This window comes from Silurus meridionalis, chromosome 10 (genome assembly GCF_014805685.1).
Source record: "Silurus meridionalis isolate SWU-2019-XX chromosome 10, ASM1480568v1, whole genome shotgun sequence".
Lineage (NCBI taxonomy): Eukaryota > Metazoa > Chordata > Actinopteri > Siluriformes > Siluridae > Silurus > Silurus meridionalis.
This window is the reverse complement of record NC_060893.1, coordinates 2598685-2622651: the sequence shown is the minus strand read 5'-3', so window position 1 is coordinate 2622651 and position 23967 is coordinate 2598685. Positions and strand designations below refer to the sequence as shown.

Here is a 23967-nt window from a genome sequence, read left to right as displayed (position 1 = left end):
GAAACAGATGCTTTTAATTATACATGATGTTTATACAAATTATGGTTCTGTTAAATTTACTGTTGTAAAATCCTGAGTGTTTTTTCTACATACATGTTTTAATATTTTTTTTTCCGTTTTTGTCCAGATATTGACAAGTACCACATCCAGCTGGGGAGGCAGGAAGGCTGTAAAGTTGTAAGTCTATATATCGCATTTCATAAATATAAAAAAATGCACCATACATTATATTACAAAGAGTATACAGACATCTGGTTATTAAACCCATATGTGCTATTACTAAGCAATGGGCATTAATATAGTAAAGTTGCCCGTTTTGTTAGAAAAACACACATCACACTTCTAGGAAGATTTTCCTCTAGATTTTGGGGCATGGCTGTGGAAATTAATAATCATTCAGCTACAAGATCGTTATTGAGATCAGGAACTGATACTGGATGAGGAGGTCTCTGGTTTTCAGTCTGTGTTCCAGTTCATCCACAAAGAGCTCAGAGCAAGAAGAGGTTCTTCTCCTCCAACTGTCACACACCATATTTTTTTTTATCTTTGTCATGCTGGAACAGTGTTTGTTAGTTCCAGTGAGGGGAAATTTTGGTCATATAATTATAAATAATTAAAGTTTAATTAAAAATTATCCAGGTGATTTGTGGACATCTATCTATCTATCTATCTATCTATCTATCTATCTATCTATCTATCTATCTATCTATCTATCTATCTATCTATCTATCTATCTATCTATCATCATCTCCCTCTCTCTTTCTCTCTATTTCTCTCTCTCTCTCTCTCTCTCTCTCTGGCAACATGATATTATACTGGTTCTCACCTAAACAGTCATAACCCCAAAAAACATCTTGTCTCGTGAACCTTCAATTAGTGAGCATAAAGAGACAGAGCATTACAATTTCTGAAAAAGACCAGGAAATGAATGAACACTAGTACAGTAAGGTAAAAGTGTGAATCCTCTTATAATCAATATCCCAAAGATTTACAGTACATTTTGCTGTTGAAAGAAATTCAGCCTTGTGTATGATAATTCAAACCTTGGTTTACATCAGGAAATACTGAAACCGTGTGCCGTCATACTGACAACGACTAAATATTTCATTTCTGAACAATGACAAAACGATTTCTGATGGCAATGAGATCTTCTTTCGCACTTTACCCTTCTTCTACCCACACTTCTACCCACTCCACTGTGCCTGCACCCTTTTCTTCACTTCTCTATCACACTCTCCATTACTTTGCACTGTTGACCCTAAGTACCTGCACTCCACCTTCCCCACCGCTTCTCCCTGCAACCGCACCACTCCACTGTCCTCCCTCTCATTCACACACATGTACACACGTCTTACTCCTACTGACTTTCATTCCCCTTCTCTCCAGCGCGTACCTCCACCTCTCCAGGCTCTTCTTCACCTGCTCCCCACTCTCACCACAAATCACAATATCATTCACAAACATCATAGTCTACGGAGACTCCTGTCTGACCTCGTTCATCAGCATGTTCATCACGACTGCATACAGGAAATGGCTCAGAGGCGATCCTTGATGCAGTCCAACCTCCATCTTTAACCAGTCTGTCATTTTTGATGAAGGAGAAAGTTATTTAGTTAAAATCTAGTTAAAAGAGGCTTTTACTGTTTCACTCAGTCCGACGTTTTATGATTCGCTCAGAGTGTTTGATTTTTCTTGTGACAGGTGATGCAGAACACAGAGCATCTGGTGAAAGACAGAGTGACAGATGATTTCTGCTGGGCTCAGTGGGACTCTGACACCCAGAGACTCTTCTTCCTCACGAGCAAGGTCCTTTTATTCCGTCTCTTTTAGCCATTTGGTGCTCGGTTTCTAAGACATAGTAGACAATCAGCATAATTTATCAAGCTGGATGCAAACAGATTTAAATCACACGTGAGGATCTGTTCAATGTGACACACTGACAATGGTGGTAATGTTGTGGATTGTTTTTTGATGGTCATCATGCACGAATTGGCGATTAGTTTCTGGGTATTGAGCTCGTTGAAGATCTTCTTGATCTCTTTTCAATTGAACAGAAATTTCTCGTTTGTTCTTTGTTCTAACTCGCTGTCCATGATGACATTGCAGATTTGGTAACGCATGTGGTCAGAACAGCACCAGTTGCACAGCTCTCGATGTACACATGATGATGTCTTTTGGCACACTGACATGAAGGTTGGCGCTCACTGTGCCTTGTGCTGCCATCTGTTGGCGTGTTACAGAACAAGACTCGAAAACTAGTGATAACACCTCTATAAATCTTTTTATTGATATCGACATGAATTCAAACAACTTTTACTTCCACTTCACATTTACACGCATCTTCACCAAAAATGCTGATAAATGAAGCCTGATCATTGGTAAACAAAGACTTAGCTCTAAATTACTGTAATACCAACACCACATATCAAAGTGAAGGTTATTTTTGATCCCTCAAGTGGCTTTAAGGTCAGAACATTGCATTCATTGATGTCTTCTCTACGATCTGTTATTTAAGTGACTACATTGACATTGTGACTCTTTTTCTGTTTCAGGAGAAGTATGTGCTGAAGTGTGTACAGTTTTTTCCTGATCACAATTATGAGATTCTGGTACTGATTCTGATTGATTATTGTCAGTTTCTTTAGTGTTGCATTTACTGATTAATGCTTAGTGTTATTTTAATGTCTTATGGCAGTTCATACTCCCATTGGAGTTACCCAATGGTTCTTTCACCTCTGTGAGGTAAGCAGGCCATTAGCTAGTGGTATTGCTTTGAATTATACTTAATGTTCAATATAAAACAAAAAAGTGCAGTAATCGGTCATTTGCATGTTTTGCTTTGTATAGGCTTCTTAATTTTGGACACGATTACTACCAAGAGCAGGAGAACAAGGGAATGAAACTGACGGTATTTACAGACAAAACTGGCAAGTAATTTCATGCACTTTTTTTTCAACTTACAAATTCAATCATGGTAATAAATCATAGTACTTTGGATACTTAAGTACATTTGAATTTAAATACCTTTGTACTTTTACTGAAGTAAAAGTCTAAAGCGAGCACTTTTACTTTACATGAGTAATATTTTACAGAGTGGATCTCTACTTTAACTTAACTACATGGTTTGTATACTTTGTTCACCACTGCCTGTATAATTACATATGACTTAACATAGTCAGTGTAGCTTTATATTCTTGACTTACTTGACTTCATCAAATGCAATTAAATTCCAAAAATGGCAACAGACTTGGATATTTGATCAAATATTTAATGTAGAACTCGCATTATGTTTTAAAATCGTAACTATCACAATGCAAAAAGTACTGGGTGTCAGGATCTTCCAGTTTCACAGTGCACACTTCCAGGTCGATGACCATCTTACCATTTTTCCCACCTGTTATTTAACGACACAAAAGACATTTACTTGGAGCCAGATTATCTCACCAGCTATACAAGTCCTTGAGATATTTCTTCCCACCCTGTATGCTCTGGTTCCTGTTACCAATCCCTGTCTCAGATGCCTGTTCTGCCCTGCCTGCCTGTCTACCGGTTTTGGACTTTGGACTGTCTTTTGAATTTTGTGTCTTGCTCTGCACTATATTTATCAGCTTGCTGTGCTTGATTTTTTTTTGGACTGATTCTGATTCTAATTCTGCTTCTGTCTCTGTTTCTTATTGCCCTGTTTGCTGGTATTAAAATTGTTTATTGGACTGTGTTTTCTCCCATTGCTCTATCTTTCAGCTATTTTTTAACTTTGTTTTCTCTGCTTCCTCCCTTCATTAAATTATACTCCAGTCTGCGTCCTGCATTTAGGTTCTCCTGGTCTCACTCTCTGACAGTAAATTCTCTCCAAAATATGGACCTTGTGGATGCACAAAAGAGTTGGACTTGCCCTGCCTCAAATAGGCAATTCAAGGACACAACAGAGGTGGTTGAATATTTTGAAGCTCAGCCCCCAGCAGACAACAGAGTATCTTTTGGCACTTCATGCCCAATCTATGGCACGCCAATGTGTCCTTGACAACATCTTTAGACGGCTGTACCTCCAACCTATAATCCACGCTGGGGGTGTCTCCAGCTCCAGGGCCCTGCCACGCTTATGGTTAATGCTCAAGGCCCCACAGGGGAAGTCACCAAGCCTGGGATTTCTGCCAAGAGCTTTGCTCAGCCTTTCTGCCTGGCTGGGGGTATCGCTCAGCTCTCCTGACCTGCCAAGATCACTGCTCTGCCTGTCTGCCCTGCCGAAAACCCTCCCCAGCTCATCAGACCTGCTACTCCAGAGTCTCGCAGAGGGCACCGCTCCATTACCTGTTCACCACTGCACCCCTCAAGCCTTGCTGACTACGTCGCTCTGCTCCTTGGTTTATTCAAGGTGTTTGCCTGGCCCCTGGGTTTCGCTAACATCATGGTCTCTGCAGAGGGCATCACTCTGCCTCAGACCTCTGCAGAGGGTGCCGCTCCACCTTAGACCTCCTCTGAGGGTGTCACTCCGTATTATGACATTGACCACAAAGCCTGGGTGCCCACCAGAGACCTGCCATGGAGGCAACCGCCAGGAGGCTTGCTACACACTTTGTCTGGGCTTTTCCGACCTTCAAGGCATTTTACCCAGTGGCGATCCACCTCAAGTCCCGCTGTGTATGCAGCTGGCACCCAACCTTTCTAATGCCCAGGCTCAAGGACCCTTTTTCTGTCCAGCAGTTCCTTTAACCAGACCCCCTTCACCTACCCAGGGCGGGTGGCGAGGCTTTGCCTCTTCTGTCCGCCATATTTTTCTTCCCAGACATTGGCAAAACGGGGCTGTCTGGAGACGGCCATGGAAAGAGGGTACTGTCAGGATCTTCTGGTTTCTTTGTGCGCACTTCCAGGTTGGTGGCCATCTTGCCATTTTTCTGATGCCACCCGTTATTTAAGAACACAAAAATTCAAGGACACATTTACTTAGTGCCAGATTATCTCACCGGCTATACAAGTCCTTGAGATTATTCTTGCGACTCTTTATGCTCTGGTTTCTGTTCCCAATCTCTGTCTCGGACTCCTGTTCTGCCCTGCCTGAGTGTTTACTTGTTTTGGACATTGGACATTTTTGTTCTTTTGGTTTTTGTGTTTTTCTCTGCCCTATTTTGCTTAATTTGCTGTGCTTGATCTTTGGAATATTTCTGATTCTGATTCTGCCTCTGTTCCTCATTGTCCTGTTTGCCGGTATTTGGATTTTTATTTGGAGCTCTAGCATTTACTAAACACATCTTTTGCTGTTTTCCCTACAGGGATCATGTGTGTGTGTTACAGCCATCCTCTACATGGCACTGAGGATTACACATACACTATTGCGCTTGTGCACAAAGGTACGAAAACGGTTAATTATTTTTAAATAAACTCACATATTTGTTCATGCGATAATGTTTTTTTTTTTTGCGCAGGTTTCAGTAAAACCTTTACAGTAGCACCTCAGGAAACCGTTCTACCAGGCAGCATGTCGAACCTCCAGCCACTCTTCATTTCTGTGGGTCAGTGCAGGAAACTGATGTTTATAAAAAAAATTAAAAATAAACATTATAAGTCCAGTCACATACCTGCATGAATCATGATTTTATTGTTTATTTTTAATGGTCTTATAATGAATAATATCTAAAACTTTGAACCCACAGGTCATTATGTGGTAGTGTATGTACCTGGACACTTCCTTCATCTGATCAACTGCCGGCAGCAAGACCTGCTCTGTCATAGCCTATTCCTGTCAGGTAAGTCAAGTCACGTTTTTTTCTATAGCCCTTTTTTACATTAGACATGGTCTCAAAGCAGCTTTACAGAATTTAAGAATTAAGGTGAATGATGTGTTTATCCCTGATGAAGACCGGGGTGACTGTGGCAAGGATAAAACTCCCTTAGATGTTATGTAGAAACCTTGAGAGGAACCAAACTTAAAAGTGGAACGCATCCCCATTTGGGTGACATCCCGAGTTTGATTATAAATCTTAAAGCGATACAAAACACCAGAGAATGAGAACTAGCATGAGGACCGGAGTGTAAGAATGTCCTTTCTACAGTCTTATACAGTCAGTTGATGTTATCGAACCAGGAACTACTGAGCAACTCATAAAAGAGATCAACATAGATCCAACACCAGCTTCTCCATGCCAGAGCCTTTAAACACTCAAAGAGGTCTATTTCCAAACTCTACATGAAGTGGAATCCAAATGGCGCTGGTACGTCTCTAGATGGTTTGGGATGTTTGCGGCATCTACTTCTTTAAAGGTCCACAATCTTCATGAGGTGGGACACGACTGTAGCTGGCACAACCTCAGGATGCCTTGGGATGGTTAGAGAAAGAGAAGCAGTGGAGAGAAATTAAGCGCAAGACAATGATGTGCATTTATTCAGATGTACTGGAGCACAAGGTGATGATATGTGATGTGTGTTATGTGTAGAACTAGCTAAAAAGATACGTCTTTAATCTGCATTTAAACTGGGAGAGTGTGTCTGAGCCCCGAACACTGTCAGGAAGACTATTCCAATGTTTAGGAGCTAAATGTGAGAATGTTCTACTGCCTTTAATGGACTTCACTATTCTAGGAATTACTAGAAGTCCAGAGGTTTGGGATCTCAAGGAACCTGACGGATTGTAGCGTGTTAGAAGACTAGATAGATACATGGGAGCCAAACCAGTTAGGCTTTTGTAAGTAAGTAGCAGTAGTTTGTAGTCGATTCGAAACTTAAGAGGTAGCCAGTGTAGGGACGATAAGATTGGGGTTTATAAGGTAAAAAACTTGGCTCTAATAAATATAAGTGGTTTTTGTTTTATAATTCTTACATTCTGTAAAGCTGCTTTGAGACAAAGCTGAAGGTTATGGGTCTCAGCCAACAATGACAGCTTGTTGTGGTGGGATTTGAACACACAACCTTTTGATCTGTGGCTTAAAGCTTTAACCACTAAACCACCAACTACATTACAACTACACCACTGCACCACAACTACACCATATCTACACCACCAATACACCACAACTACATTTACATTTACATTTGTGGCATTTAGCAGACGCCCTTGTCCAGAGCAACGTACAAAAGTGCTTTGAGTCTCTAGCAATGAATAAATCTACACTGGTACGCCAGAGTACAAACTTAATATAAGTCAGACTATAACTCTTGATTTTTACAAAGCAAAATTGGAAAGTGCTAATTTAAGTGTTACACAACTACACCACCACTTCACCACAACTACACCACGACTAAACCATATATACACCACCAGTGTACCACAACTTCACCACCACTATACCACATCTACACCACATCTATACCACCACTCCAGCTGCTCTGTCTTCAGCTTCTAAACCCTGTAGTGCAAAAGTGATCACTCACAAAGGAGGTAACAGTGACTGATCATATTAGAATAGGAAAATAAAAGCCCACTGTTTTAGTAAAAAGGACCATTGATTGAACACAATTTCTTAATTATAATCATCATTACAAATTTAATTCAAGTATATTTCTGTATTGCTTTTTACAATGGATATTGTATCACAGCAGGTTTACAAAATATCAGAGTTATAGAACAAAATCCATTTATATTTAATAAAACTGTTTTGGCAAGAATCTGGTGATATGATACTTATCACAATACAGGGGATGCGATACGATACATTGCAATACTGTAAGCAGGGCAATATATATTGGGATATTTCTTATTTTAGGACTAGGATATAACTTCTTTAAATAATGATATCTGTCATTAAGAACACACCACCATATGCAAACCTTAGCAAAAACACAGGATCTGCATTTGCATTAATTACATCCAAAATGTATCACACCTCAGTGCCATCAAGTGTATTGCAATACATGAACACAATTGATCTTACTAACTATTGATATCATAACTAAACTGGTGATTCTTTAATATTTCTTTTTAAACATTTGCACATAGCCGTTAAAGACACCTTTATATAAAGTGGGATTAATGATAAAAATAAAGAGTAAGAAAGTCTATTATTTCTTCTATAAAGGAAGAAAATGCCAGTCCTGTACACTTGCACGTGCAGTCCACTCTAACTTTAGCTTTGTGTATATAGTGCTGTTCTTTAAGCTCTAAATTAAGCCTTGTCTGATTATAAGTACAACCACAAGCAGCACGTGTTGTTCCTGATCTTTTTATTGCCATTGTAACATTTTCTTGCCTGGAAAAACAAACAAGTAAACAAAACATACTGCCATTGGCGCAAGTCAGTCAACACTGCTGTTAATTCTGGCAGAAGTTATACATTAAAATCTGCATTATTAAACATTTGAAATATGATTGTAACTGTTTATTGTGTATTATAATTTTTCATTAGCTCCATTATGCTTCTTGGCTGCAGGTGCTGATGCCCACGTGGATGCGCTAAAAGTCAACAGCGTTTTAGTGAACATTCCAGGTCACAAGCTGCTGGATGGGTGGATGGGCAAGATATATTCCATCAACATCAGCCATGATTTCCTGCTTCAGCTGCTTAGCCCTAATCGGCCCGAGGCCCAGCGTCTTGCTGCGCTGCACTGCGTGCTGGTCCAGCTTGAACCTGACCGGGACTTAGAGGAGAAGGTGGGACAGAGAGAAAGATGCTTTGAATGCTTTTCTGATTCATATGAGGACTAAAGTGAGTTTTCCAGGTTTTGTGTGGAATTCTTTCGGTGGCAAAAGGTCTAAAGGAGCTTTAATTATGTATAGTAGGTGGTGGTAGCTCAGTGGTAAAGGCATTGGAATCTGGAATGGAAGGTCAAAATTCAAATCCCAGCACGACCAAGCTGCCACTACTGGGCCCTGGAGCACCACCATTACACCACAACTGCACAACAATTACACCTCAATTACACCACCACTACATCTCAGTTATACCTCCAATGACCCACAACTACACCACCACTTCACCACAACTACACAAACAATATACCACAACTACACCACCACTACACCTCAACTATACCACCACTACACTACTGTATTGGATGTGTGCATTGCTACACATCCACTACACCAACCATACACCACCTCTACACGTCAATTACACCACTAATCACCACAACACACCTACATAACAACTACACCACAATACAGCACACCACCACACCACCACTACACCATTACTACACCACAACTACACCTCAACTACACCACACATTCACCACAACTATACCACTACTACATCACCAATGCTCACAACTACACCACAACTAAATAACATATACAACACCACTACATCACCAATACAGCACAACTTCACCACCACTACACCAAGACTACACAATCACCACCACTATACCACAACTACATCACCACTACATCACCACTACATCACCACTACATCACCACTACACCACCTCTACACCACACTAGACCTAAACTACACTGCAACTGCACCCATAAACCACAACTACACCACTACATCACGAATACACGCAACTACACCACAACTAAATAACATATACAACACCACTACATCACCAATGCAGCACAACTACACCACCACTACACCAAGACTACACCATTACCACCACTATACCACTACTACAGTAGCAATACAGCACAACTACACTACAACTACACCTCAACCACACCACACTAGACCTAAACTACACTGCAACTGCACCACCCATACACTGCCACTAATACTTCAGTTACAACACCAATGCACCACAACTACATAACACATACACCACCTATACACCTTAACTACACCGCCCATACACCACCACTACGCCTTAATTACACCACCAATGCACCAAAACTACATAACAAATACACCACCACTACATCACAACTACACCACCACTACTACATTACTAATACAGCACAACTACACCACCACAACTACACCACCATTACACCACTACTACATCACAACTACACTACATCACCAGTACAGCACAACTGCACCACCACTACACCACATCTTAAGGAAATCAACATTAGCGATTAAAATATCTTCCAAATTAGTTATGTGGCAAATGCAATTTTGCGATAAACGGGGGAGCCAGATTCAAACCGTGGGAAAGTGGGGAATTACTGTACATTAGGGAAAAAAAGTATACAAAGACTCCACCCTTCATCTTGGCCACGTTTAATGTTGCAATCTATTAGACTCTGTAACAATGCTAGATATTGATTTTTCAGCACTAAGTCTTGCTTGCCATATGCTAATGGGAAATATAATTTGCATTGCATTCTCTGTCCAGATCATCTACTGGATTAGCGAGAACATGATGAGCTTTAATGCTTTTGATCAGATTCAGGAGTTTATTCTGGGTAAGTAAGAATGGGTGTGTTTGTGTGGTTGTGGTGTTTGTGAATGTGTGTTTGTGTGTGGGCCTGTATATGAGATCCTAACCAACCTTCTTTTGTCTTAGGTTCCGTGTACAGAAAGTGCTATCAGCAGTCTCCCAGTCTGAATAAAGTGCTTCCTTACTCATCTGTGTTTGAGAAGAAGGTAAGTTAAATGTCTGATAAAGCACTTCCAACACAGACTATTCATGTATCCCTTAGATCAGGGGTCCCCAAACTACGGCCCAAACATTTGGAACGGCCCTCTAAACAATGCCTGAGACATTTTAAAAATTACATTTTTAAATATATAATAAATATAATAAATATCATAAAGGTCGGCTTTCACACTGTAAATTCTCTATATTATAAATAGAGGTTGAGGCACCCATAGTTGATCGCTGGAACTATCGGCAAAAATCCATACTGACATGCAGTTTTTCGGTCCGCTGTCATAACGAGAGCGCCCTCTAGAGGCAAATCACATTGAGTGTGCTATATTATATAAAGAATTTATAATTAATTAATTATATGATGATATTTAATAATATATAATATATTTATTTTTTATATATTATTTTGAAAAGTAATGCACATTTGTAGGTATAGTGCAGAACAAAATAATAAACTAATCTAGGAGGCATAATAAACATAGGCATAAATCTGTTACAGACCAACCTTGTCCCCCCTCACAGAAAAATTTTTGTGGACCCCTGATCATACTACTTTCTTCAGCAAACATGATATTTGGTTTAGGATTATTCTGTACATTACAGGCAGCACAATGTTTAGTAATTATTAACATTGAATATATTAGCAATATTATATAAAATATAGTGTATACAAAGAGGAAATGGGTGTCAGTCTACCAGGCATTTCTGTTCCTGAAACCACAAACAATAATACCAGGGTGTGAGAGGAGAAGTGAAATAGTGGTGACATTTTAAAGATAAATGCAGAAGTGAAAATGTTGACTTGTCACTCACTGGATTTTTACTGAAGTACAATAACACGAACTCTGACTGAAGAATGAATTGTTTTCTGCTGCAGGAACTTCCTGTAGCGCTGACTGCAATCCCTGGTGTGAAGTGCACACCTGAGCTGCTCGCTCAGCCAATCATTAAAGGGAAGGTAACGGACTATTCGGATTATTTCTTTCCCTTAAATACAGAACATTAAACTGACAGAAAAAATGGTTAGGAAATAAAACATCAGTGAAGAAGTGAAGAATTTCACGTTTTTCCTTTAGAATTAGGATTAGCAAATGCTCCAGTAAATAATATAAAATAAATGACTTTCTATTCAGCTTCACCATGATACTCAGTTGTGTCGAAAAAAATCTCTTATAGAAGTCATTAGAGGCTGTGGATTACAATCTTTTGTCTTTTTTTTGTTTTCTCTTGATTAGAACTTAATTTTTCTGTGTATTCAGCATAAGAGCATGTTCCAGAGGTAGCCTCTTTGCAGCATCATAGATGATTGCCTTCACTTCAACTTTGATCAGGGATTTATTTAAACTGAAATAGCTCTGTGTCTGTCAGTGATTGATAACATACATTTAAGTGTCCAACCATTAAGAAGGATGCTGTCAGGTTTCAAATACCAACGCATACATGATATACACCAGAAACTTCAATTCAGCAAAACAGCAATTCAGAAGGCAATAAATTTTATTATAATAGTGCTTCACTTATTCTACAATAAAGGATAATTAATGACACCTGTTAATGATTGAGTCAATGACTCAGTACACCACATGTCATGAGTTATGTCAGCTAGTCTTCTATTACACTAAAACATCTACAAGCACATTTATTTGCAATGAAGTATTACTACTGCTCAAAGCTGGTTTATCAGTTCTCTGATTTTTAACTGCTCTATTCTGAACAAAACTGTACCTGCATTTATTTCTGGAACAAAACCAATTTCTGGAAATTCCATTTAGCACAAATCCAAACAGACTCTTATTGTGAAACGTGTTTATTCATTGCATTGCTGACTTACTAGCGTTGTTTTGTCTTTTATGTGATAAAGGGCAGGAATCCGCAGGGCTACTGGAATGAGTTACACACAATTATCGAAAGGACAAAATATTTTGAGGCCGTGCCTAACCCTCGATATAGATTCTCCCAGATCAAGAGTGACTGGACTAAACTTCAAGCTGTACTGGTGAGAAGAAAAAACACATCAGTCTGCATTCTTCCTTTCCCCCGGGGTGCTCACATTGTACATGCAAATGCTTTATTCTCAAAATATTTGTGCAGGTGAAGCTTTGTGATACACTATATTGCAGATGTTTGCAGATACCTGGTGTGCTTGTGGTGACACATTTGTGCTCATTGAACCACAAGGGTTTTAGTAAAGCTAGGTACTGATGTAGGTGAGGTGAGGAGGTCTGGGGTGCAGTTCATCCCAAAGGTGTAAAGATCAGAGCTCTATAGAAGGCCACTCAAGATCTTTCTTTCTTAACCTTGTAAACCATATATTCATGGAGATGTGTTTGTACACAGGGGCTTTGTCTTGCTGGAACAGGTTTGGGTCTCCTATTTTAAATAAAGGGTAAAGTTAATGGCCCTGCATTCAAAGACAATCATATACATTTGTTCACCTCCAACTTTGTGGTAAAAGTTTGGGAAAAAAAACACATAATGTTGGTAAAATCAGGTGTCCCAATACTTTTGTCCATACAGTGATACTTCCAGGATGTTAATTTAAGGCTGCAGGATATCAGTATTTTAAGTTCTGTTCTGTTTATAATAACACTATTATTCAGTTGATGTAAAAGTAATGACTCATATTATGTTTACAGAACACAGACAAAAAGAAATCCTCAAATTACCTGCAACAACTTGAGGAAAACACCAAAAAGTAAGTGCTGTGTGTGTGTGTGTGTGTGTGTGTGTGTGTGTGTGTGTGTGTGTGAGAAGCCTTACCTCTTTGTTACACAGTTTATTAAATACAGAGACGGCTCTGCTTCTAATTACAGCATTCCCTAAACAACAAGTCTCTCTGTAAATGCTCTACAAACATGGAATTTAAATAGAATCCTTTATTAAACCTTTTCTAACATACAATAAATATTTGCTGTCCTACTAAAAACTTTATTTTGTGTGTTCCATAGAGTTTTGTCCATGGTAGATACGTGGCATTTGGGTAAGAAAAAAAACCTGCTGTGCAAAGGTGTATTGCTGTGATTATTCGATATTTACGAATAATGGCAGGTCACTCGAATACACCAAGCATATACCCATTCACACACACACACACACACACACTCATAATTTTTTATGTTCAATAACTTTGTCCTAATGTTTTAGGGCCAAATAATTTCGACTCCTCTGGGAGCAGTTTATTTTTTGTTGAATGTAATAAAATGAACACAGAGGAAAAAATGCATCGAGAGTTGAGGAATGATGGAGTTCAGAAACTCCTCAAATTCCCCCTTTTTTTCCATTTGTTCAATCTAATGTTACTCTATGACAGGTACAGTTCATCTCTGAATATAAAGAGTAAGATCATGAACATGTAGTTAATGAAAAATGTGAAAATGAACTCAGACTAAACTGCCACTGACCTCTGAGTCTCTCTGTTTGGTCGACAGATAAGAGAGTGGTTCCTCTCTTTCAGGAGGTGGACCAGCCACAGAGGGCGCTAATAGGCCTGGTAGGTTACACCTCATTCTAGAAGTTTTCCCAGAACTTTGTAACCTTCTGTTTCATTTTAACTACTGACACTTGGTTGCTAGGGGTGTGAATCCTCACTGGTTTCATGATGTGATTCGACTGTGATAATAATGTCAACAGTTCAGTTGAATATTATGATTGGTTGGAGCCTCCATTTTTAATATTGCTGCACATAGCTACATTTTTATCAGTGAATACATGCAGTCAGATAAATGATCTACCTTCTTATTTGATTTGCTCCAAAATAAAATAGCAAACTTCAAAAGGACACCTGGTCATTTATCATCGCATTTCACATTTATTCCCAATTTGCTCTTATAATTCCCTCCACTAATCTGGGAAGATGTTTCACTAGATATTGGAGTGTGCTTGTAGGAGATTTGTGCTCATTTAACTACAAAGGTGTTAGTAAAGTCAGGTACTGATGTAGGTGAGGTGAGGAGGCCTGGGGTGCAGTCAGTGTTCACATTCATCACAAAGGTGTTCAGTAGGGTTGAGGTCAGAGCTCTATTGCAGGAGAACCTCCACTCCAACCCATTCAAATTGATCTTCATGGAGTTTGCTTTGTGTACAGCAGCATTTGTGCAGGTCTGGGTCTCCTAGTTCAAGTGAAGAGAAAATCTCATGGCACTACAACCACACATGACTGGGAATTTCAGATGTCCCAATACTTTTGTCCATATAGTTGATTTATATAGTGTAATGTACTTTTAAGAAATATTTATTGTTAACAAATGTATAAACATTAAATTATATTGGTACCCTATTAGTGTGGCTCATTGATGGCATAACCTGGGCTTTGGTGGTGCAGATTTTATTACTCGATTTGGTGTTTTGCATTCGTCTGCCATTTTAAGCTAGCACGGCAAGCACATATGTGACGAATGACGTCAGTGGGCTATAATCGATTATGGTCTATTATTCATATCGCTATACATCATAGAAACGACTCATTTAAACACCACTACTGTGTGCTGATAGTCATCGAATTTTGTCATCTTGGTTAGTTGTGTTGGGTTTATTGTTTAGGAGAGATCATTCTTCTCTCTCAGTGCATCATCCAATCACAAGGCACTGCAAAAAAAAAGCACATTAGTACATTTTCTTGACTGAGTTTCATTTTATAATCACAGATTATAATGATCTTTCTTTATTATTCCATTTTGTTACATAATTTAGCGACCAAGCTTTTTTTCATAACTTTCTTTAAGCTGCTTGTAAAGAGGTGAAGACATTTGAATGTCAAAATGATTAATAATAGTGAATGTGTTTCTCTTGTTCAGACGGTTGAGAAGCTCCGGGAGCACCTGAACAAATTTCTGCCACAGCTGGGGAAGAAAAAGGTTGAAACGCTGGTGGTGAACTACACGGCCAAGCTGGTGTGTGCTTTCACATCTTTCACATCTTGCAGGACAATTTTTACAGTGAAATTGAAAGCGAAATATAATCAGTGATCAATCAAATATGCTTCAGAAAGAAAGCATGGGAACCATCAGGAGACTAAAATAGCCATGAAACAAGGGTTTGCGCACAACACCGGCTGAACAGCACAGCTGGACTAAGGATTTATTTATGAATAGATAGAAATCTTTACCTGATGGCAGTAGAGTCAGTTCTCCTCCAGAACCACACCCTGCTGATAAAAGCAATAAGAAAATATCTTAACCATAAAAGAGTGAAATTCAGGTTATTAATATCACTATAAATATCATACTGAAGTTAAATTCATAAAGAGGTTTTTTTTTACTTTACAGCAAAGTAAAAATTCTTTCATCACATGTCTGGCCCTGTGGTCAGAGTGCAGGGTCCGGTGGTAAGGTTTTAGCTAAATGTTAAAGCTTAATGGTAAAGATTCTGACTTATGAGAGTTCAAATTCCACAACCTCACCACTTATGTGCCCTTAAGCAAAGCCATTAACCCTCAGCGGCTCGGTTGTATGGATGAGATAAAGGTCACTCTGATTAATGTAAATGGATCAGCCATGAGAGAGCACGCTGGAGCACAGAGGGTTAAGGTCCTTGCTCAAGCACCCAAGAGTGTCAGCTTAGCAATACTGGGGCTTAAACCTTTGACCTTCATATCTGTAACCCAGAGCCTTAACCACTGAGCTACCACTTCCCCAATTGGATATCCTGATTGGTTAGAAACTGTTGATTGATGTTCTATCACAACTTCTAACTCAAGCCACAGGTCTATAAGCAAATTCTCTTTTCCTTGTTGGGTTAAAGCAAAAATTTACGGATACGTTTGAAAATGTCGTCTAAAATCGCTTTGCGTCCACACCATAGTTTTCAATCCTTTCCCAAAGTTGCTCATCCACACTGAAAAGGCTGACGTCCCTGTTCTGCGCATGAGCAAAACATTAGATTCTTGCGACCTGCATTTTTTCCCCTGCCTTTATTTACATGAAGGAAGTAAATAAATGTCAAGGAAAGGTGCCGTCACATGATTAAAATTCGGCATCTTTTTCAAAAGCCTCAATTTCATAGTCCACACTACAATGCAAAAAGGTTTTTGTTGACCAAAAAACGCGCTCTCAGTGAGGACAGAAGTCCAAAACGAAGAGATAAATGTGTTTTTAAATGAAAATGTACAGTATTAGTGTGGACATGGCTTTGAAATACTCATGACCAAAGTGCAAATGTAAGTTTAGTGCCTATAAATTTGTTCATGTAAGTTTATCCCTAATGAGCGAGCCCGTGGCGACTGGTCCATTAGACTTCATGGTAAAAAAAATCTTGAGAGGAACCAGATTCAAACGGGAACCTCGTCCACATCCTCAACACCAAGTGTCAATTTATTTCAGTTCCATCATTGTTGAGGTGAACTGTTCTGTAATAGATACTCAAATGCAATTTATCTCCTCTTGAAAATTTAGTTCGCTGAACAGGATAAAATGCAGGTTGTGCTTCTGAAACCACTTCCTTCTGCTTTGAGGCAACTTTATCAAGGCCTGTAAATTCACAAACTTGACAGCGGGATTTCTTTTTTCTTTTGGAAAACCAAATGAAAGGAAAATCTAATCAAGAAGCTCTGAGATCGGATTGCCTTACTGTTATTTCAGCTGTCAAATTTTCCATTAGAGTGTTTGTTTAAGATATCTTTAATATTTATATGGAATTATACTGATTAGATTTTTTTAGGAATTGATCCAAGGTCACAGCATGGTTAAATGTCTGTAATAGGGTTAGGTGGTAGTTCTTTTTTTTAAAAGAAGTAATTGCAGAGAGACACTGAGAGACAGGAAGAATTTTCCTCTGAAAGTGTTGTTAGTGTCCTTTGTAGATTATAAAGTGAACAGGGAACTCCATGGTCACGTAATCAGACGTAAAACAGGAAACCATCACTGTGAAATTGTTCCAAGTAATTTCCAGATATCTGCTGAAACACCAAGTGAATAGGATGTGTTTTTGCTGAGGAGACTTCCTGTTTTTAAGGAAATGAGAAGTTCGGCATGTTTCGCATGTACATGTGCATTATTAGTACATGCTAAAATGTGCTGAATGTGTGGAGATTTTGTGTGGACAGGTGAAATCATTTTCCAGGGTTGGACAAAATGTTTCCTATTTGATTGTTTTAGAGTGAAATGTAGAAAATATTTAAAAAGAAGAATCAGAAGGTTTGTGGACATTTCAAATTTAATGTTGGCCTGATAGAGTTCACTAAAAATTATAAATACATTTCATTTTGTTTTTGTGTTTTGTTATGAATAGGGTGCTAACATATTGCTAGGAGGTTGCAATACTAGCCAAGGTGGTTGCTAGGTTGTTGCTAAGACATTGTTATGCTAACCCAGTTGCGTGCCATGGTGTTTTTAGGAACTTACAGTCTGATTACAGGCAGTTATTAGTTTGTCACTACTTCTTTGCTAAGGAAATGCAGCTGGTTGCTGAGGTGTACACACACACACACACACACACACACACGCACACACACCCCCCTGCTATAAAGGAAACACAATTGTGCTCAGTTTTGTGAAAGTCAGAAATCGTGACTACTGAAAATGGTGTTTTTGAATAATAATAATAATATTGAGATATAATAATAATAATAATAATAAAAAAAAATAATAATAATAATAAGAGGAATAATATGAAACCCAAATCAAATGTTTAGATTGGTGGCGAGAATGAAGCAGATCATGAAGGGATTTTTTAGAAGTAGTTTAAAAAAGAAGGTTTTGGGCTCATGATGTTTTGAATAAAAATAAATAAATTTTTGACTTATTAATATCATTTTATTAATAGTTTGGTGTGCTGAGAGTTACAGAGTCTTTTCACATAAACTGAGTTGATTAAGTAAAGAGTCTTGTGACAAAAATGATAATAGGAACATTATAGCCATAATAAATCTTAATTACATTTAAAGGCCAACACGTTTGTACATTTACTGAAGTGAAAGTTTTTTCTTTTACTTTAACTGGAGTAATATTTTACAGTGTATCTCTACTTTAATACTACTACTCTGATTATTGACTCGAGTGAAAAGTATTAAATTTGAAAGTTTCTAAGTATTTGTTTTGTATTATTTTTGCTTTTATGACAGTGTGCACTTGAGCTGAACTTCACAAGTTTCAGCAGAAGATTTTAAGACAAAATTACGAAATGATGACTTTTTGTGCAAACCAGTTACCCTAATCAGTATCACACATGATCTATATCACACATCTGCTTGTAGGAAAGTAGGACTAGTACAGAATTATGATTATATTTACTTTCATGTTTCAATTGTTATATTTTAACTTCTGTTTATATTTAAAGTAAAATAATCCCCCCACTGTATTTAGAGAAGCATTGTGTCATAAAAAACTTTAAAAACCTTTTCCTAAAATGAGTCTAGAGTACTATGAGTATGAACAAAGTGCGACATAATGCTTTCATGCTCAGAAAAAAATCCACAGGACTTTCTACTGATGCTCAGTGTGTATAATGATCAAAGGTGGAAAGTATCAGGTTACATTTACTCGCATTACTGTAATTAAGTAGGTTTTTTGTGTACTTCTACTTTTCCAAGTTAGTTTTAAAATCTGTAATTTTACTTTTATTTAAGTATGTTTTGTTCAAAATATTGTACTTAACTAGCATTTTACTTAACTTTCTCTCATTATCATAAATGACATTATAACAGTTCCATTTTACATTTCAATTTTAATTTGAGTAGATTATTAGATGGGTAAATTTAGGTAAAAGCACTATTACTTGAAAATTATATTACTCTTTTCACTTGTGATAATGAGTGTGTATTTGTGTGTGTGTGTGTGTGTGTGTGTGTGTGTGTGTGTGTAGCTGGAGCTGCTCAGACACATGCTGGATACTCTGTGGCTGAAGCTGAACTTGGGTTCGTCTGTGCTTTGCCTGTGAGTGGTCATTTATCACTTTGCGGTCCCAGGGTAGGAAGGATGTCATGTTGAACTGCATATTCCAGAGGAAATGGGCGTTTGCCCACTTGGCAGCTGTTTTCTTAAAGCAACTAGCAAGTTAATGAGAATTAGCAGGGGATACGTACATTTAAATTAACACTAAATTAAAATCAAATATAAAATAAAATTCCTGGTTTCAACAAATTCACAAAAAGGGATCAGCATCCAAACCGCTGTTTACACATACTGCTAAATGTTTTAAACATTTACATATTAGCATGTAAGGCATGGTAATGGTGGCAGGATAATCCAAATAATTTCTCAGCATCACACTTTCATAAAACATAAAAAAATTGTTTTTGTGCTCTAGTAAACAGCAAGGCAGCTTGGAGGAGTGGACAATGTTTCATGCCATGTGTCGGATTCTGGAAGCAGCTGAAGGACTTTGTCTTCCCCTCCCACCTGGTGAGAAGAAGCTCCCAGTTCTGTCATCTCACTCCCAGTTTATTTCACTCTTTTTTATGTTCTAGACAAAGGATTATTAAATGTTAAAATCGAGATCGAAGCTGATATGTGATACTGTATGATTTGATCATTTTTAGGTTACTCAACACTTTTGAGTGTACTGGGGGTTCGGTGTCTACCTCGCCACACTTTCTTCCTGTATGTGGACCAGGGCTTTCTGCACCTTACTGAGCCTTTTGTGTCCCGCCTTTTGACAGGTGATGGTTGCTCAAACATGCACCATGAATGCATATACATACATCATGGGAACACGGCAGAAAGGTGGTGGTGGTTAAGGCTTCAGGTAACTAATCAGAAAGTTTGTGGTTCAAGCCCCAGCACTGACAAGTTCCACTCTTGGACCCTTGAGCAAGGCACTTAAACCCTCTCTGCTCCATGGTGCGGCATATCATGGCTGATCCTTCGCTCTAACCGCAGCTTCCTGACATGGGAAGTGGTAGCTCAGTGGTTAAAACTCTTAGTTACTGATCAGAAGGTTGGGGGTTCTGTATTATGGTTCACCGTGTGCTCTGATCCCAACTTCCTAACATCACTGGGATATGTGAGGAAAGAATGCAACAAGTATAAAGCACCTTTGCAGGTTGTATCCTGTATATAACTATGCTTGTTATAAATACAAATCTAATTAAAAAAAAACATTAAAAAAAAGGTTTTGGTGTAGAATTGTATGTTTTCCCACTGGGAATCTCTGCTTTAAGAAAGAAATACTAAAAGGGGCTTTTTTTCTTGTCACATATACATTACAACACAGTGAAATTCTTTTTTGGCTCTTCACATACCCCAGGAAGCTAGCGTCAGAGCGCACCGTCAGACATGATGCACCATCTTTTTAGTAGAGTAGGTTGAGGGCCTTGCCCCAAGAGTGGCAGCTTGGCAATACCGGGGTTTGAAGCCCCAACCACCCGATTAGTAACTTAGGTGGTGTTGAGCCTTCACTAGCCCTTTTCTCTGAAACTCTGATTCAGTGAACCAACTGAGCATTTATTTTCAAATCCCCTTCCCTTTAGTGTGCTATGACATAAGGTCCTGGTATTCTCTAGTGTAAGGTGAAAGCATCGAGTTTGAAGGTATACACATACAGATAGAAATTAGAGTCTGCACTCGATGTGTTGCACACAAAACCATTTTATAAAAGAAGTATAAAAGATTGTACCTTATATTTTGCTCCATCACCATCGTTATAGCTTAACTTGTTCATTTCCTTTTGCAGATTTAGATAACAGTAATCACAATGAAGAACTGAAGTTCAGTGTCCTGAAAAGACTCCCAGAGGTGACGTTTTCCTGCCCAAAATTCTTTGTGATGCTCAATCTAATTATATCCAATGTCTGTAATTGTGCAATGGTTTGTTCTTGCTGTTACTACAGTAGAGGATTTAACAGGATCCACCTTCAGCAGGAATGTACAGAAAATATAGTTATTTGGTAATGTTATGTCTAAAACCTCACTTTTTATTACTTATTTATAAACCTGTATAAAAGTAATAGCGCACTCATAATCACATAACTACTGAATATAGATCCTGACCAGATTGAAAGTTCAAGGCAACACTGAACATTGTCTTGTTCCTCATTGTTCTTCAATTCCATCTTGACATGGTGCATTTTGGTGCCATCTATTCTCCGCCTTAGTAACACACACACATGATGTATAACATAAAGTGAAGCTGCCTCCTTCTGTTGCTTCATAGTTTAGTTGAGTTGCTCAAGTATCCATTGTAAGATCTTTGGGTGGTGTACAGGGTTTAATCTGACAGCTCTGCATCTTCGTACTCAGCAAGTGTGTGTTGACTCCTTTCTATGAGGTAATTTGTGCTACAGTACAGTTTTTGTGCTACAGTCTGTCTGAACGGACCACAGGATCGCTTTCTCTCCACATGTGCATTAATGAAACTTGGAAGCCCATAATGCTTTCAACAGTTGTCCTTTTTAAAACCATTTCTGGTATGTATTAACCACCATATACCCCACTTAGTCATCGAGCCAGCATGATATGGATACTCACAAGTCACAGGATTTTTTTACTTGCCTTTGACTTTTCCACTTAAGATACAAACGCTTGAATATTATAAAGCTTGCCTTATGTTTTGGAGTAATGGGTGTAGATGATGATTCTCAATGTGCAGTCACTATAATAATTGTCCTTCCAGTCTCAAAGAAATGTTGCTTTTTTCACACACTTTCTAAATCTACTAGATAACATTTTCTTCACTTTCATACAAAATGGCACGTGTATGTGCATATTTATTTACCTAATAAGCTAAAAGTGTAGTCAATTGTCAGAGGTCTGTATTTTATTTTATGAAGATTTTGACAGGAATGATGGCTTGGTGTTCTTTCAGTGCCTCGCTCAGAGAGTGTGTCAGCTTTGGGATCATCCAGTCAGCTCAGCCTGCATCACCACGCAGTGTGTGAGGAGACTATTGGAGAAATACAACAAGACCAAGGTGGGAGACCAAATCTTAGAAAACCAAATCACTTTTCATCTAAAAATAAAAAAACGTTAGATCCAGTGATGATGCAACCCAAAATAAAACGGAATGCAATGATTTGCAAATCTCATGGATACATATTAAATAAAATAAAATAAATGTGTTCATACTGAGAATACACACCATTTTTAGGAAAAAATAAGGTCATTTTAAATTTAAAGGCTGCAACACATCTCCAAAAATTTGGGACAGGGCCATGTTTACCATTGTGTAGCATCATGTCTTCTGTCTGGGAACTGAGGAGACCAGTTGCTGAGTAATGTAAGTAATGCAGACTTTTAGCAGCTCAACAGTTCTGGGTTTTCTTTGTGTCCAGATCTGGGTGTCCAGTTCAGTACCCAGACTCTTCTACTACAAATTCATGCTATTGTAATAGATGCAGTAGGCAGTAACTGTAGCATTGTCTTTCTCAAGTATGCAAGGCCTTCCCTGAAAAAGACGTTTTCTGGATGGACGTATTTGTTGCTCTAAAAACTGTATATACCGTTCACATTGATGAAGCCTTTCCAAATGTGCAAGCTGCCCGTTCCACAGGCACTAATGCACTCCCATACCACCAGAGATGCAGCTTTTTGAACTGAGCTTTGGCCCAGAGAGGATGGTGGCATTTCTGGATCATGTTCACACCTGGCTTCTTCTTTGCACGATGGAGATTTAACCTGCTTTTGTGGATGACATAACAAACATTGTTCACACTAATGAGGTGTAAATGAGCCCATGCAGTGATTTTCATTACAGAACATGACTGGTTTAAATGCAGTGCTGCCTGAGGGCCCAAGGATCACGACCATCCTATATTGATTTTCGATGATGATATTATGTATTGTAAATGATGAGATATTTAGCAATTTGATGTTGAGGAACATTATTATGCATTTGTTTCACAATTTGTAGACAATCATTTACAGATTACTCTTTTAAATCTCCGGCAATCTTTACTTTTCAAAAACTCTGCCTCTCTAAGAGACACTATTTATACCTAATCATCTAACTGACCTGTTTACTTTTAACCTCATTAGTTGCAAAATGTTTCATTTTATCAACACTTATGTTTTCCAGACTTCTGTTGCTAGATTTGTTTTCGAGACGTGCTGCAGCCATCAAATTGAAAACGACTTCTATGCTCTATTGTAAAGAAAATACAGGTCTATGAGATTTGCTCATCATTGCATTTTTTATTTGTTTATTTTTTTTACATTTTACACTTCTTTTAGAATTGGAGTTGTATTTAAACATATATAGTTTATAGAACTAGATTTTAGCTGATCTACTGAAAACTATATTTCTACAGCAGAGTGTGTGTGTGTGTGTGTGTGTGTGTGTGTGTGCCTTTATATGGCAAATGTCTATAAAAACCACCGCATCACAAAGACATTGTTAAGAGCTTTGTTACTGTGTATCACGTGCTCTGGAATTGTGACTGGTTACGAGTCTGCAGAGCTGAGATCATTGTTTGCTTCACAGGCATCAGTGCAGTTGGATAGAGACAAATTGTCACCTCGTCCTGAGTTTCTGCCTCTCGACTACCTTGTTGCTATTCTCTCAGACATGGAGCAGAAAGGTATTTTCTTTGGAGAGATTCGGTGTAATGTGAAGATTGTGGATTCTGAGTGG

General features: G+C 38.4%; 1 protein-coding gene across 1 annotated transcript in view; it reads left to right on the top strand.

The window, feature by feature from the left end:
• The window catches only part of LOC124392743 (gamma-secretase activating protein), a 38945-nt gene that overhangs the window by 14406 nt on the left and 572 nt on the right, over positions 1 to 23967 (top strand). Inside the window, exons 8-30 of the mRNA XM_046859937.1 lie at positions 128 to 177; positions 1702 to 1806; positions 2553 to 2609; positions 2696 to 2742; positions 2848 to 2927; positions 5268 to 5345; positions 5421 to 5507; positions 5649 to 5741; positions 8358 to 8578; positions 10210 to 10279; positions 10381 to 10460; positions 11345 to 11425; positions 12329 to 12463; positions 13104 to 13162; positions 13416 to 13447; positions 13896 to 13957; positions 15261 to 15356; positions 19264 to 19334; positions 19708 to 19802; positions 19940 to 20059; positions 21073 to 21134; positions 22204 to 22308; positions 23818 to 23914. Of these exons, the coding sequence (XP_046715893.1) occupies positions 128 to 177; positions 1702 to 1806; positions 2553 to 2609; positions 2696 to 2742; positions 2848 to 2927; positions 5268 to 5345; positions 5421 to 5507; positions 5649 to 5741; positions 8358 to 8578; positions 10210 to 10279; positions 10381 to 10460; positions 11345 to 11425; positions 12329 to 12463; positions 13104 to 13162; positions 13416 to 13447; positions 13896 to 13957; positions 15261 to 15356; positions 19264 to 19334; positions 19708 to 19802; positions 19940 to 20059; positions 21073 to 21134; positions 22204 to 22308; positions 23818 to 23914 (1983 nt within the window). The remainder of the gene's footprint in view (positions 1 to 127; positions 178 to 1701; positions 1807 to 2552; positions 2610 to 2695; positions 2743 to 2847; positions 2928 to 5267; positions 5346 to 5420; positions 5508 to 5648; positions 5742 to 8357; positions 8579 to 10209; positions 10280 to 10380; positions 10461 to 11344; positions 11426 to 12328; positions 12464 to 13103; positions 13163 to 13415; positions 13448 to 13895; positions 13958 to 15260; positions 15357 to 19263; positions 19335 to 19707; positions 19803 to 19939; positions 20060 to 21072; positions 21135 to 22203; positions 22309 to 23817; positions 23915 to 23967) is intronic.